This window comes from Cryptomeria japonica, chromosome 5, assembly GCF_030272615.1.
Source record: "Cryptomeria japonica chromosome 5, Sugi_1.0, whole genome shotgun sequence".
Taxonomy (NCBI): domain Eukaryota; kingdom Viridiplantae; phylum Streptophyta; class Pinopsida; order Cupressales; family Cupressaceae; genus Cryptomeria; species Cryptomeria japonica.
Genome location: NC_081409.1, coordinates 154,888,369 through 154,904,706, shown reverse-complemented (window position 1 = coordinate 154,904,706; position 16,338 = coordinate 154,888,369). Strand labels below are relative to the sequence as shown.

General features: G+C 34.6%; 1 protein-coding gene across 1 annotated transcript; it reads left to right on the top strand.

Annotated features, from left to right (window-relative positions):
• The first annotated feature begins 488 nt into the window (after nt 1-488).
• On the top strand, nt 489-3,453 carry LOC131067604 (uncharacterized). The gene is made up of 6 exons (XM_059220432.1): nt 489-1,527; nt 1,786-2,121; nt 2,194-2,675; nt 2,781-2,881; nt 3,026-3,159; nt 3,290-3,453. The coding sequence occupies exons 1-6, from the start codon at nt 489-491 to the stop codon at nt 3,451-3,453; spliced, it is 2,256 nt and encodes a 751-aa protein (XP_059076415.1).
• Nucleotides 3,454-16,338: the final 12,885 nt, after the last annotated feature.

The following is a 16,338-nucleotide window of genomic DNA, read 5'->3' as shown; positions in this document are numbered from 1 at the left end:
AATTTCATTTCCTTATGCTTATGATGAATGCTTACACTTCTCCTACATAAACTGTAAATATTCTGTTTTAAACTGCTTAGTGAAAAATTTAAGAAGGAGTTGCTTATTAGAACAATACAGTTCTGATTCACCCCCCCTCTCAGAACTGTGATACTTCCAACAAGTGGTATCAGAGCGTAGGATTCCTTTAGGAATTGATCTCTGGTTATTGGAAGTTATGGCACAAAAGACTGGGACATTTGAATTTTGATAATCTTGCTAGAATCAGCAAGAACAAAAAGGTCAGGGGTCTACCACAAATAACTAAACCTGCATCTGTTTGTGAAAAGTGTATAAAAGGTAAACAAACAAGAGTTTCTTTTAAAACAAAAGAATATCTGACAAACAGACCACTTGAACTAGTACATACTGATTTATGTGGTCCAACCAAAACAGCCTCTTTAAATGATGAAAAATATTTCATGTTGTTTATAGATGATTATTCAAGAATGGTTTGGGTAACATTTTTGAAACATAAATCAGAAGCCTTTGAACGTTTCAAAATTTTCAGGAAGATAGTAGAAAGAGAAACTGATTTAAAACTGAAATGCTTAAGATCAGATAGAGGAGGAGAGTTTACCTCTCAAGAATTTATTGAGTATTGTGAAAGACGAGGTATAAAAAGACAATACTCTACTGCTAGAACACCTCAACAAAATGGGGTTGTAGAGAGAAAAAATAGAACTGTCAAGGAAATGGCCAGGACTATGTTAAACGAAGCAAAGTTGCCTGACAAGTTCTGGAAAGAAGCTGTTCATACAGCTGTCTATATTTTAAATAGAGCTCAAATCAGAATTAGGACAGCTTATACACCATATGAATTATGGTATGGGAAAACAACAAATGTTAAGAATTTTAAAATATTTGGTTGCAAATGTTTTATCAGAAAAAATGATGATTCTCTAGAAAACTTTAACTCAAGATCTGATGAAGGGATTTTTCTTGGGTATTCTACACATAGCAAAGCATATAAATGCTATAATAAAAGGCTGAACAAAATTGTAGAAGCCATAAATGTTATGTTTGATGACACATCTGTATGCTGTAATGACAAAGAAGAATATGAAAGTTTATCTTTTCAAGAATCAGAGAGTTTTCATAATGAAAATCATGAACAAGATAAAGTTGAAACTGATGATGAAGATGAACTTGCAGGAAGAATAGAATCAGAAAATAGTCCCAATTCTAAAATCACTAGTGATGGATCAAAGATAAAAACATCTTCTAGAATAATAGCTAAGAGACATCCTGAGTCTCAAGTTATTGGTGATATTGATAAAGGAATTTTGACTAGAAGAAAAGCCAAAATAGGAGAACAAGTAAATATTGCTGAACAGTTTTGTTTGATAGCAGATTTTGAACCAAAGAATGTAACTGAAGCTCTATCAAATTCTAGTTGGCAAAATGCTATGCTAGATGAAATAAATCAGATAGAGAAAAACAAGACTTGGGAACTTGTTCCCAGACTTGATGATAAAAATATTATTGGTGGAAAATGGATATTCCGCAATAAACTAAATGAGGAAGGTGTAGTGATCAGAAATAAAGCCAGATTTGTTTGCAAAGGATATGCACAACAAGAAGGAGTTGATTTTGGTGAAACCTTTGCACCAGTTGCAAGGATGGAATCAATCAGAATCTTTCTTGCATATGCCACTCATAAAAATTTTACTGTTTACCAAATGGATGTCAAAACTGCTTTCCTAAATGGATATCTTGAGGAGGAAGTTTATATGGAACAACCAGAAGGTTTCAAATCTTCTGACAAGCCTGATTATGTTCTTCGTCTCAAAAAGGCCTTATATGGTTTAAAACAAGCTCCTCGAGCTTGGTATTCCAGATTAGATAAACATCTAATTGCAAATGGATTCATTAAAGGAAATGTGGACAGCACTTTGTATACAAAAATGGACAATGAAAATTTATTGGCTGTTGAAATATATGTTGATGATATTATTTTTGGTTCTACTAATGATCATTTAGCACAAACTTTTTCAGGAATCATGGAGTCAGAATTTGAAATGTCTATGTTAGGACCTTTGACATTTTTCTTGGGAATTCAAGTCTCTCAGCTTGAACATGGTTTGTTTATCTCTTAACTGAAATATGCTAAGGAAATGCTTAAAAGGTTTCAAATGGATACTTGTAATCCAGTTGGTACACCAATGGAAACTGGATGTAAGTTGATGAAAATTGATGAATCTCCTCTTGTTGATCAAAGAGAGTATCGATCTATGATAGGAAGTCTTTTATATCTTACTGCTTGTAGACCAGATATAATGTACTCTGTATGTCAAGTTGCTAGATATCAAGCAGCTCCTCGTCAATCTCATCTCAATGTTGTTCACCGTATCTTTAAATATTTACAAGGTACTTTGGATTATGGTTTGTGGTATCCAAAAAATGATGATTTTGCTCTCATTGGTTATACAGATGCTAATTGGGGTGGATGTAAAGATGATCAACGAAGTACTAGTGGTGCTGCATTTTTCTTAGGTGATCGGTTAGTTGCTTGGCACAGTAAAAAACAAGATTGTGTCACTCTTTCTACTGCTGAGTCTGAAGTTATTGCTGCAACGACATGTTGTACTCAGTTAATTTGGATGTCTTATCAGCTTTCAGATTTGGGTATTCATGTTCAAAAACCTCTAAAAATCCTTTGTGACAATACCAGTGCTATTCAGATTTCTAAAAATCCTGTTATGCATTCTAGAACTAAGCATGTTGCCATCAAATTGCAGTATATTCGCGAACATGTGTCATCCAATGAGGTCATTCTTATTCATGTACCTTCTAAATTACAAGTTGCTGATATTTTTACCAAAGCTCTTCCTAGAGAATTGTTTGAACAGTTCAGAATTCGCTTGGGAGTCTTCTCCCAATCCATGCTGGGATAAGTTTTACAGCAGATGGTTAGATTTTTGATGCATAAATTTTGGGGGAGTAAGTTCAGTGGTGTTTTGAGTGGTGTTTTGATTTGGCACAGGTTCAGTGGTGTTTTGAGTGGGTTCAGTGGTGTTTTGAGTGGTGTTTTGATTTGGTACAGGTTCATACAGTTTCAGTTCAGTGGTGTTTTGATTGGCACAGGTTCATACAGGCTCATTTGGCACAGGTTCACAGGTACAGGTTTAGTTTTGATTTGATCTTTTGGCACAGCAGTTTTGGTTTGTTCAGGTTTGGTTCTTGTATTTGGATGCACTTGGGTCATAGGTTAATCATGTTTTCATGGTAAATCTGTTTGGTATTTCAGTTCATTATCTTATTTATGATCAACGGTATTTCAGTTCATTTTATGTAATGGTGAAAATTTTTGCATCAAAAATGGGGGAGATTGTTAACTATTTACATTATCTGTCATCCGGCAAATACGTGGCATGCGTTGTTGGCAAAATGTTACATGTGGCATTGACGTGACAAGGAATATATAATGGTATTTGTGTAAAGTGAAAAATTGAAAAGTCTGAATGGTTTGTCGGCAGTTTTATTTGAGACCAATGTAAACTGACAAGTTTATTAATTATTGTCAGTCCTTTCTCGCCAAGTATTGACTTTGCATGGCGGACTCCAAATTTTTGTTAAACCTAATTGAGGTTGTGGGTATCGAATTACTCTGAGCAAACAGTTTTGTTGCATTTTGAAAGATTGTATTCATTTTGTAAATCAGACAAGTAATAATTTGGGTCAAGATATCTTTGTGCGAAACAGGGAATTGATCGATGGATTCACGCAGGTTCATTATTTGTTGTCTATTTCACATAGAGTTTCAGGTTTATGCATTTATCTTACTCAGTGAAAATACAAGTTTGCTTATATGTTCGTTTTGCTCTGTATGAGAATCTGGAGCGCATGAAAGAAGGAAGAAACTTCCTAAGGCCAGACAGAATCTTGTGTCTCAGGTATGCGGTTTCTTGGGCAGAATCGTAAAATTCACAGGTATGAAGGTTATGTTCTTGATTCACTTCTAAAGAGGGTTTCGAAATCGATATATGGCTATGCAGTGTTTTATAAATCTTTTGGGGTTTTAAACCCAGGGCACTATTTAAAAGTTTGTTGTTTCAAAGCAAAAGGAAATATGTAAATGTTTCAGTCAGTTATGCCGTTATGAAAACTGTCTTCGAATATCTCTCAAACGAAGATTAATGTTTATCAGCTTCGCCTAAAACAGATTCGTAATCTGAAACAGATCTTTTGAAGTTTTTTAAGAGGAAGATTGTTAAACAAATTCTAATTGGTTCAGTTAGAAATATGTAACTGTTTTGTTTCGAAGTTCATATATAACTTGTAATCTTTAGATGCATGTACGTATGTGTGTGTAAAAAACATATATATATATATATATATATGTATCTGAAGATTAGCGGGTCTGAAAGTTTTATCATAAACTTGTGTACATGTACAAGTGATATATGCACATTTGTATATGTATATGAGTTGTGTTAAATTGTGTTAAATTTCTGAGCAGTAGTGACTATCGATTGTAAAGAATTGGAATGAATAAAAGATACAGGTTCATGGAGTGGTTTTTCTCCCTATGACAAAATCATGAGATTTTGGAGGGTTTTCCACTCGGCACAAATTTGGTGTTTCTTCATGTTTGTGAATTTCATTTCCTTATGCTTATGATGAATGCTTACACTTCTCCTGCATAAACTGTAAATATTCTGTTTTAAACTGCTTAGTGAAAAATTTAAGAAGGAGTTGCTTATTAGAACAATACAGTTCTGATTCACCCCCCCTCTCAGAACTGTGATACTTCCAACAGATAGATCAAGCAGCCAAGTAGGTATTCATTGTATCCAACTCTATTCAGTCATCACCTGTTGGAAGCGAGGAGAAGGAGCGAGAGCGTTGGGAAAAGTTGCAGGAATGTTTGGAAAGCTTGCACGATGTGTCTATGGATGGTATTCGTTGTTTCCAACACTTCAGATACCACTGTGATGCCCGGAATCTGGTGCCAAAACTTTATAAACCACAAAAACACTTGCACCGCCCTAGCAGCTACCTCCTCCGGCCTTCAACCCCGTAAGAATTGAGACAAAGCTGTGAGTGGGTGTCCAAAGGAAAAAGAAAAAGAAAAGATTCCTTTTTAGTTCGTGATGTAGATGGGTTTACAATGGTTTATAGTAATATGAGACTAGATTTTGTATTTCTTGCAGAAGTCATTTAAGTGTATTACAAATGAAGTATCATATTTTACTTTTAAGATATATGACTTAAAAATAAGAAGTACAAAATAAACAAAACGATTATATAAATATACATGTTTCTTACTATATGCTTTCTTTGTAATTTTGCTTTCAAAGAATATATATATGATTTAGTTTCTCTCCAATGTGTCGATAATGGTTAGATGAATTTTCAAGACAAAAAACTGTATTTGTTTGTATTGTAGTATGAATGTTTTATTATGAAAAGAACGGGGATTCCACTTCACATTACTTCTAGCTAATTAGTTTGTATTATTAGGATAGTATAGGAATATCATTTTTCTTTAATTTTGGAGTATTTTATGTATTGTCTAATGAATTTGTATTTAGGAAAAAAGTACTTCAAATTTTTAATTTTGTAAATAAATAATATTAATTATAATATTTTTTAAAAAAATCAATATTTTCTTTTGTCCAATCAAACAGAGGTTTTAGTTATTTATATAAAATATTGAAAGCATCTTTGTCAATTGAAGAGGAAGAACATTATTTGTCAATTGCAAGATCTTTTAGTTAGGATTGAGAATTTGAAAACCCCACAAAATTGCATCAGATTTGAAAAGAATAGAGAAAGATTATTCAACTTGGAGAAAGCAATAGAAAAGTTAAAAAGAATCAATAGCAATCTAATGTACATAAAACTGTCATTGGGATAGTCATGGTGGGGAGCAAAGTTAAGAGAAGGGCGAAGAAGAATGGAGAAAAGAGCATGACATAAGACAAAAAGAAAGGAAAGAAGATTGTGCCTGATATAGCTTGGGAAACTACTCTAGAACAAATGGCCACGGATTGGGACTTTGTCTTTTAGAGTCTGTTATGCTTTAAATGTTGTTCTATGTTTTGTTTATTGGTGTGCCTATTACGATGTCTATGTGCTCTATTATTACTGGGCTACTATTTTTTCCATTAATAGATAAGTAGTTTGTGTAGTGTTTTTTGTTGGCTTGCCCTCCAAGCCTACGGTTTTGATGGTTTTTTTATACTAGTCTATAAGGGTTTGAGGCCCTTCCTCCACCTATCTTAATCAAAACCATTATTTTTGAGATGGATTCTATTATTGTTATTGCATTTTTGTAAAAGGAATTATCTTATTTCTTTATGGAAGTTAAATATTGCAGTTAAGGAGGTTCTTGTCTTGCTGCCAACTTTTAATTTTATTTCTAATGTCTATATTTAAAGGGAATGAAATAAAGTGGTCGATTGCTTGGTTAAATGGGATTTTAAAATAGATAGTGGCTGAAGTGTAACTAAATGAGAATTACCAAGCTTACTTTCTTGTGTCTAAGTTTTGTTTGGTTTGTTGTTATTATTTATGGGTTTTGTGATATCAAGGGAATCTTCCTTAGGTTATCCTACTTTAGACTTTATTGATAGATATGGCTATTTGAGTATATAAATATATTAATTGGACGTAATTTATTTTTATATATATTTATTCTCTTTTACATTAAATACACTTAAAAAATGTAACAAGTTTGATCTTCTAGTAGAAATGGCCCAACATTGGTAGGGTCATAAAAGTTCAACAATTGTATGCCCCACAAAGCTATAAAATTATAAGTATGCAAGCGAAATTAACATAAGAAATAATAATAGATCTCAAGAGATATTAAATTAACAAACTTAGGGAGATGGTAAACATATACATAGTGCAAAGGATAGCAAGTTTCAACTAAAATAGTGGCACACAAACCCATGCAAGTATGACTGATAATAGCAACAAACACAACCAATTTTATCCTAAAAAAAGAAATATCTCTTAAAAGAAATATTCATGAGAGAAATATCATAAATCATACTTGAAAGAATATTTTATACCAACACCCCCCTTAAGCATAGCTAATGTGGATGCAAAGAGGTTGGGTCCCAAAAAATTGACCTTATGAGGTACCCAATTACAAATAAACCCTCAAATAGTGGAGAAAGGGAGAAAAATCAGTGAAAAAAACTCCCACCCAAAAAATTGGAAAAGAAGATGACTAGAAGACCCCCTTGAAGAGGATGATTCTACTAAAGTAGATTGCAACCCAAGAATAAGACATCATAGATGAATGAACTATCTCTCAATAAAATATCAACAACCTACTCTAAATATTGGAAATGAACTAAATCGATTATCCAGTTCTATGAATGAGCTCCCAAATGTAATGCATATGAATACCTATTTTCTTGGTCTACTAACATTGGACAAAATTCCTACATAATTGGATGGGGTTCTAGTTGTCACAATAGATTACTATGAAATTCTTAAAGTATATAACTAGAAAACTGAATTGGAACACTGCACAAACCAAATAAACATTTACTCCAAGTTGTAACACTTGAATCCACATATCAGAGAACTACCAAGCATTCTTTGGACCAGTTCTGACAAACATCCCACTGTTAGAAATAGCAACAACTAGCTCAACCATTTGAGTAATAGAGGACCTGTAAACTTGATAGTACAATATAAGTAGATCATAAATATTATATCCAGAATGCAAATAATTCTTCCACTAAGACATTAAATACTCATTCTTGCACAAGTATATTGTTTCTTGTATATTGAAACTTCCACTACACCAACTTTCCAAAAAAACCTCAATATCACTACGAGACCACATAGCAACATCATAACATACTCATCTGCAACACATAGTGACATCAATGAAAATAAAAGACAGCAACTCAAGTTTCCAACATTCTCCCCCTTTGTCATTGATGGCAACACACCACCAACAACAAAGAAAACTGAACTCTCTCCTAATCTATATCTCTCTCCTCCTTTGACATCAAGTACAAAGGGCACTCTACTAAACTCTCTCTCTCTCTCTCTCTCTCTCTAATAATTGCAAGACTCATTGCTCCCCCTACAAGTAGCCACCACATCATTCCAGGAGCAAACGACGGACTTTAAAACTCTCCCTCGACAGATGCACTAACTAAACACATCTAGTTTGAAGGAGGGGATGCACTAACTAAACACATCTAGTTTGAAGGAGGGGAAATAACCCTCAACTTCTATTAGAGATAATCAAAGGTATCCTTTTCCAAAGCCTTAGTAAAGATATTTGCAATCTGTTCTTTAGTAGGAATATATTGCAATCTGAATTCCTTCTCTGCAACTTTCTCTCTTAAGAAATGATACTGGATTGCAATGTATTTAGTCATTGAATGCATTACAAAATTCTTTCAAATGTTAATAGCACTTGTATTATCACACATAATAGGAATTTCTTCATCAAGCTTCACTTTAATATCACTAAGAGTTTTCTTCACCACACAACTTGAGTACAACAAGATGCTACTACAATGTATTCTATTTCTACAGAAGATAATGATACTGAATCTTGTTTCTTACTTGATCAAGATGCCAATCTATCTCCCAAGAAAAATGCACCACCACTTGTACTTTTGTCATTTACAAATTTGGCCCAATCTGCATATGTATAAGCTTTGAACAGTGTGAAACCATCATCCTTCTTATACCATAATCTGAAGTCCCTTTCAAATATTTGAAATCTCTCTTCACTTCTTGATCATGAGATTTCTTAGGATTAACTTGATATCTTGTAACTAAACAGACAACATACATGATATCTAGTCTTGAAGTAGTTAATACAACAATCCTCCAATCAGGTATGTGCACAAAGATGGTGGTCAGAAAAGTGGACACCACCCAAAAAAAACATGGAAAAACAAGCAGCACGTACAGGGTTTTAAAATTTGAAATTCCCGCATACGCGCTTAGGTTTGTTCTTCCCGAGCCTAGAGAGGATAGCGCGTACGTGCTGCTTTTAGGAAAATGAGCGCATACGCACTACGCCTAGGAAAATGAGCGCGTATGCGCTGCTCATAGGAAAATGAGCACTTAAGCACTTTAATAATCCAAATATAACCGCGTACGTGGTGCCTAGTAAAAAAAGTTTAAAAACAAATCTGGGTCTCATTTACCTGTGAATAGCGCGTTTTTTACTTCATTTTTTTTCCATTTCCTCTCCTAAACCATGAACGGGGTGCTAGATTTGTCCTCCAAGCTATGGATCAAAGTTAGTTCTTGTTTATTTTTGTCTTTCTTTCCCGTTTGTTCAATTTGTTTTACATTTTGAATTTAATTTCATTAATTTTGATTAGGTTTTTTCATTTTTTGTTTCAAAAACTAGATTCTTCTAATCCAGAACAAAAACAACCAAATGCACCTCCTAAAAACCCACAAGAACAACCAAATGCACCTCCTGAAAACACATAAGAACAACCCCCGATTCCTCCTTTTGATCGCACACCCGAAACACAGGAGCAATTAATTAATTAGTTAGGACAAAATACGTCTAAAATCAATAGACTGATTGTTAAATTGAAAACTTCTGAACTTGAGCATCATCAATCCCTTGCCACTAAGCTAGAAACATTAGCTAGTGGTGCCATAGCTATTTCCACACAAATTACCAAATGGGGAAGCTTTAGAGATAGGTGTCGTCAATTCTATGTCGATGGGCTATCATACGATGGAGTAAAAAACAAAAATATTACTAAACAACAAATATGTGTCCTTTTCGTTGATCCCAAAACTGGTCAGTCATTACCTCTTAATGCAAAGAGGTTTCCCATACATTGGTGTACCAATGTGCATATGAAGAATCTTTTTTGGTAGAGGTGGTGGATGGTCTTTGATGATCCACCTTGTAATAATTAAGAGGTGCCATTATATGTTTTGAGAAAAGTATATTGTGAGTTTGTGCTCAATATGCGCCCAAACTATTTTGACATGAGAGAGTTCCATGGTAGAGGTGGTGGCTTTGCCCAAGATAGACTTGGAGCTCGTAGGCGATTACCCGCGGAGAGTTGCCACCCCCTAGCACCCAAACCCAAGGTGCATCAGGCTATCCCAGTACAACTGAAAGAGTCGATGGAGCTACAGACTCTTCAGGCGGCCCCAACATTGACTGGTGCCATCATCCAGCATGGGACATCATTAGCACACCCTATTGTATTGGATGATGAGCCATTAGGTGGCGATAGAGAGCCCATCCAACATATGTGTATCAGTTGCTCGGGGATAGATGATGCAACCGGTGCAGATGGATCCTCATCTCATCTGTGCATGATTTGCGAGAGTAGATGTCAGACCCGCATGACTGAGGATTTCACGCTGACAGATGAGTTGATGGACATGGTGTTTGCCCATGAGCCACAGACATAGGCGTGTTGATTTAAATTCATAGCATTTTATTTATCAGTCACATTAAATTTGTAATTATATAAATGAATTTTTATTTATACATCGATTTAAATTGAGACAAATAATATGCATTTCAAGATGCAGTAGTGGTATCCCATACTCCTCCCCCAGTACCTATAGCTGCAACTTCGATGCCTGAGGTATAAATTTTGTAACATGTTAAAATAGAATAGTACACTTTGAATTCAAAAAAATACAAGATATACTAACCATCTTTAATGCTTGGTCCAATTTCTGGTTTGTAGGTGTTGACAGGGGATGAAATGTCCCAGATTGATGACATCACGCTCTTAGCGATCGATTTTGGCCTACAAGGCTATACGGTATCATATTATGTACAACCCTTTTTATGTATTGTTTTGATGGAATATGCAAGTCATTTCATTTTAGATTTTTAAAATTATGTTTAATTTATTATCTGTACTAATATCTCATGTTAATTTTGTTTTTTTAGGGTACTCCCTCCGCATCTAGGGCTCATCCTAAGAAAAAGAATTCCTCGGAGATGCCAAAACATGGGAAGAAGGTAATTGAACACATTTTTAGTTGTACAATTATTTGAAAATGTTGAAATCAAGTATTAGTTGGGGTTTGTAGATTGATTAGTGTTTTTTTTATGTATTTTAGATGTACAGTGGCCATTGAGCTATGTGGATTTTTTGAATGCACCTAATTCACCCGTGGATCAAGAGAGGGCGGAGGTATGTATCTCTACTTTATTTTCTTGATTTCATGATTATATGCACGCGTACATGTGAACTTGTGATATATTATAATCTTATATTTTTTTCATATAGGAAATATCCATACCTATTTCATCAATTGTGAACCCTCCTTCGTGCACTGGAGAAGCATCTTAGGATCTGGTACACTTTTGTTTGATATGTAAAATTAATTGTTTTTAACCTTCAATACTGATCATTATATTAATTGTATTTAATCTTTGAACATTTTTTGTACAGGTAATAGCGACAGTTTCTACATCGATGGTGAGCCATCCTCAGTCCATTGGAGAAGCATCTAAGGCACAGGTACGTCATTTTTCTCTATATTATAGCTTTTAAGTATTTTTTATATATTTATGTTAGTACATTGTATTAATTGTACATTTAATCTACAATAGACCCCTTTGTGGTACGACCATAACATGGATCCATTTAAGTATGTCTTCAAGAAAACTCCTAAGAGTGACAAGGAGAGGAGAGTGAAGACATTAGCTCCTAGAGTAGCCGATGAGGTAATCTACATTTCAATTGCAAAGGAGTTAAAGTTAAATGCATAGTTATGTTGTTAATTGTGAACTATTTTCTATAAAAGAATTCTAACTTGGCTTTTGAATTGTGGTTTTACAGCCATCTACAGAGCCACATACTACATTGAAGAGGCTTGATTTTGATGATCCACCACAAGTTTAGGATCATATAGTGTTAGTTTTGGTCATAGAATGACCAATACATGTAGATACATTCTACATTTTTATTGTATATCGACTTGGACATGGCATATGCCACATTTTTGTAATACTTGTATTGACTTGGCAGACATGCCTTATATATATATATATATATATATATATATGTATATATATATATATATGTATATATATATATATGTATATATATATATATGTATATATATATATATATGTATATTTATATATATATATATATGTATATTTATATATATATATATATGTATATATGTATATATGTATATATATATGTATATATGTATATATGTATATATATATGTATATATGTATATATATATATATGTATATATATATATGTATATACATATATATATATATATATATATATATATTTATTCGATCCAATAAATGTGTACTGAGTTCATTATTTTGTATTCGTTGTATTTTGTGGTTGTCCTTTTATAAATTTAAATGAATATTTGCATATGTAATCAACAATATGAATATAAACAACTAAAATATATGATATAAAACAATGCAATCGTGGAATATGATTTGATAAAATTTCTAAAATGTTGAATTAACCCTACAAAACTCCTTGTATTCAGTTCATTATTGTGTATTAGTTGTATTTGGTGGCTGTCCTTTCATAAATTTAAATGAATATTTGCATATGTAATCAACAATATGAATATAAACAACAAAAAAAGACAATATGAATATAAACAACAATATGTGTTTGGTGCGAGAGCACCCTCACGCTCATAATGGTCAAATTTTGTTCATCATGTGCACAAAATGACATCGCAAGTGTGTCTGGGTGGGAATATTTACGCTAGGCATGCCCCTATCATGCATCCCAAAGCGCCAGAACATCGAGAGTCATACCATACCAGTGCGATCTCTCAAGTGCCCTGAGTCCAACAAATTGTCAAAATTTGATGGACTGTTTCTTCAAATCTAGGACACATATTGTCGATTCGTTTGAACTCATGGGGTTGTGTGAGGCTCCTCTACAATGTTCTGTCTTGGTTTTTGATGAATCAAAGCCATTTTCAATTGGTAGCATTTTTTCGCTTGCTACAAAAACCGTCAGTTGCATGCAATGCAAAGTTGCCAGATTGGATAGAATTGATTCAGTTCGTCGTGTGCACAAACCGATGTCATGAGAATGTCTGGGTGGGTAGGTTTATGCCAGGCATGCCCCTGTCGTGCATCCCAAAGCGTCAGAACATCGAGAGTCATATTGTACTGGTGCGATCTGTTAAGTGCCCTAAGTCCAAAAAATTGTCAAAATTTGATGGATTGTTTCTTCAAATCCAGGACACATATGGTCGATCCGTTTGAACCCATGGGGTCACATGAGGCTCCTCTACAATGGCCTATTTTGATGAGTTGGAGCCATTTTCAATTGGTAGCATTTATTCACCTGCTGCAAAAACCGTCAGTTGCATGCAATGCAAAGTTGCCAAATTGGCTAGAATTGATTCGGTTCATCGTGTGCACAAATAGACATCATGAGTGCATATGGGTGGGTAGGTTTATGCTAGGCATACCCCTATTGTGCATCCCAAAGCGTCAGAACGTCAAGAGTCATACCATACCAGGGTGATCTCTCAAGTGCCATGAGTCCAAAAAATTGTCAAAATTTGACAGACCGTTTCTTCCAATCCAGGACACATATGGTCAATCTGTTTGAACCCATGGGGTTGTGTGAGGCTCCTCTACAATGGCCTAACTCAGTTTTTGATGACTCGGAGCCATTTTCAATTGGTAGCATTTGTTTGCTTGCTCCAAAAAATGTCAGTTGCATGCAATGCAAAGTTGCAAGATTGGCTAGAATTGATTCGGGTCGTCATGTGCACAAACCGACGTCACGAGCGCATATGGGTGGGAAATTTTACACTAGGCATTCCCTTCTCATGCATTCCAAAGCGCTAGAACATCGAGAGTCATACCGTACCGGGGTGATCTCTCAAGTGCCATGAGTCCAAAAAATTGTCAAAATTTGACGGACTATTTCTTCAAATCCAGGACACATATGGTCGATCCATTTGAACCTGTGGGGTCACGTGAGGCTTCTCTACAATGTCCTATCTTGTTTTTTGATGACTCAGAGCCATTTTCAATCGATCGCATTTTTTCGCCTACTGCAAAAGTCGTCAATTGCATGCAATGCAAAGTTGCAAGATTGGCTAGAATTGATTCGGTTCGTCATGTGCACAAACCAATGCCACGAGCGCGTCCGGGTGGGTAGTTTTATGCTAGGCATGCCCCTGTCGTGCATCCCAAAGCACTGGAACTTCAAGAGTCATACCCTATTGACGCAATGTAGAAGTTGCTTGACAACTTTGTTGACAATTTTTGCTCAAATTGTATCTAGTCTCAATCTATGACCCCTATGACCCGATAATGACTCAAATAATTCTCCATTATTATACAAGAATAAAGAATGCTCATGATTGACTAGGGACACATCACATATACTCAAAACATAGTCACAAAACATTGACACACAAAATAGTCACATATTATTCAAAAATTTGCCTCTAAATATGGTCAAATCAGCTCTTGGCTATTTGATTATACAAAAAAATGTCTTACAAATCATCTCATGGGCTTTTATACAAAATTTGACATTACAATATGTGCGATTCAACTCATCGCCATTTTAATATACAAATCATCTCATGGGCTTTTATACAAAATTTGGCATTACAATATGTGCGATTCAACTCATCGCCATTTTAATATACAAAACTTGGCATGTACATATGTACAAATCAGCTCATTGCCATTTAAATATACAAAATTATGCCCCTAAACAAGTAAAAATCAGCTCATGGGCATTTATATATACAAAAAATGAATATAGAACAATTCATCGACGATTTATACAAAATTCTCAAAATCATTCTACTCTGAACCATAGAATCAATCAAGTGAGCCTTCAGGATCGGCTCTAACTCGTATTGTGTCAAGTATTGCCTCATGGTCAGATTCAACGAACTTTCCATAAAATCTTGTTATGAGGTCTACCACGATACTTCATCAAATGAATATTTGTTGCAACAACAAGGTTAGAGAAATGAAGAATATGTCTATGTGTTTCAAAGTCCTCGAACAACCAAACATTAGAATTCTTGATAAGGTATCTCCGAAGCCATGTTCCTGTCATGACAACATACCCTATTGGGTAGTCAATACCCTCTTTGTCAATGATTGTGGTTGTCAATTTTCTCTTAGGCTCAACACAATGACACAAATAGTAATTTGTTCCTTCTTCATTGTTCTCTTCTGCAATAACTACATACACATGACCTGCATTTTATAAAGTGTTAATTAACACCAAAAATAAAGTATGATGTACAACAAAATGAACCAAAAAGAATACTTGCAAAAAAATTAACTCAAAAAATCACCTGAATCCACTAGGTCAGATACATGGTCAAAATCCACTGATGTCTCCATCTGGCTCAATTGTAGTGCTTTGGGAATTTGATATGAATCAATGGGAACCAACGGTCTACAAGACCATTTGTCAACCCACTCTTGTGATTCACATTCTTCCCATAAACAATACATGCATGAAGATAAAAAAAATACCATCTATCTCATATAAATTACCAGTGAACTTGAATTTGAACTCATAAATGAGTGCATGTCACTCAATCCTGCAACTGTACAACAATCTAGATAGTTTTCAATGTTAGATTCAGTGATCAACCAAAAATATCTACGAACCATTGACGTCCCTGGATTACCTGGACCCATCGTAGACTTACACCATTGCACAATTGTTTCTGCATCTATTAACTCAGCACCACCTCCATACTTCAATTCATCCTAGCTAGGGCTCTTTTCACACATGCTCCTACACCATCATGCTCTCCCTTACCATGTCCTACCTTAGTAAAATTCTAAAAATGTTGTACACCACTTGTCATATGCATCCTTGTCAACCAATGGGTATGTGCACCAAGTTGTGGTACCAAAAGGGGGTCTTAAGATGCCACTTTTTTTTTCTTCTGAAATCAGCAAAGTCTGAACTTCAATGACAAATTGAAGATAGTTACACTCCAAACTTGAAGATGTAACAAGAACAAGAGTCATAGTGCTTTTAGTCTACTTTCTAAAATACTAATTTTTTTTTTTAAATGGTGGAGATTAAGGGCTTCAAAAAGGGGGGCCCACAAAAAGTGGTCCTGTTTTTATGCAAAAAACATAACATAGTGTCTGTTGTGGCTCCCCTAAAATGTTAACTTTTTTTTTGAATTTTTAAAATCGCTTCGGTGAGAAATTAGCTAACACCTTGAAGTTTATGCCAGAATTTTTAGCTAATTTTTTAATGAGTATATGATTTTTTACTAATTTTCGAAGTGGACACATCCCGAAAAACAGAAATTTGAGCGTGCTCCCCCCTAAAATCATTGAAAACA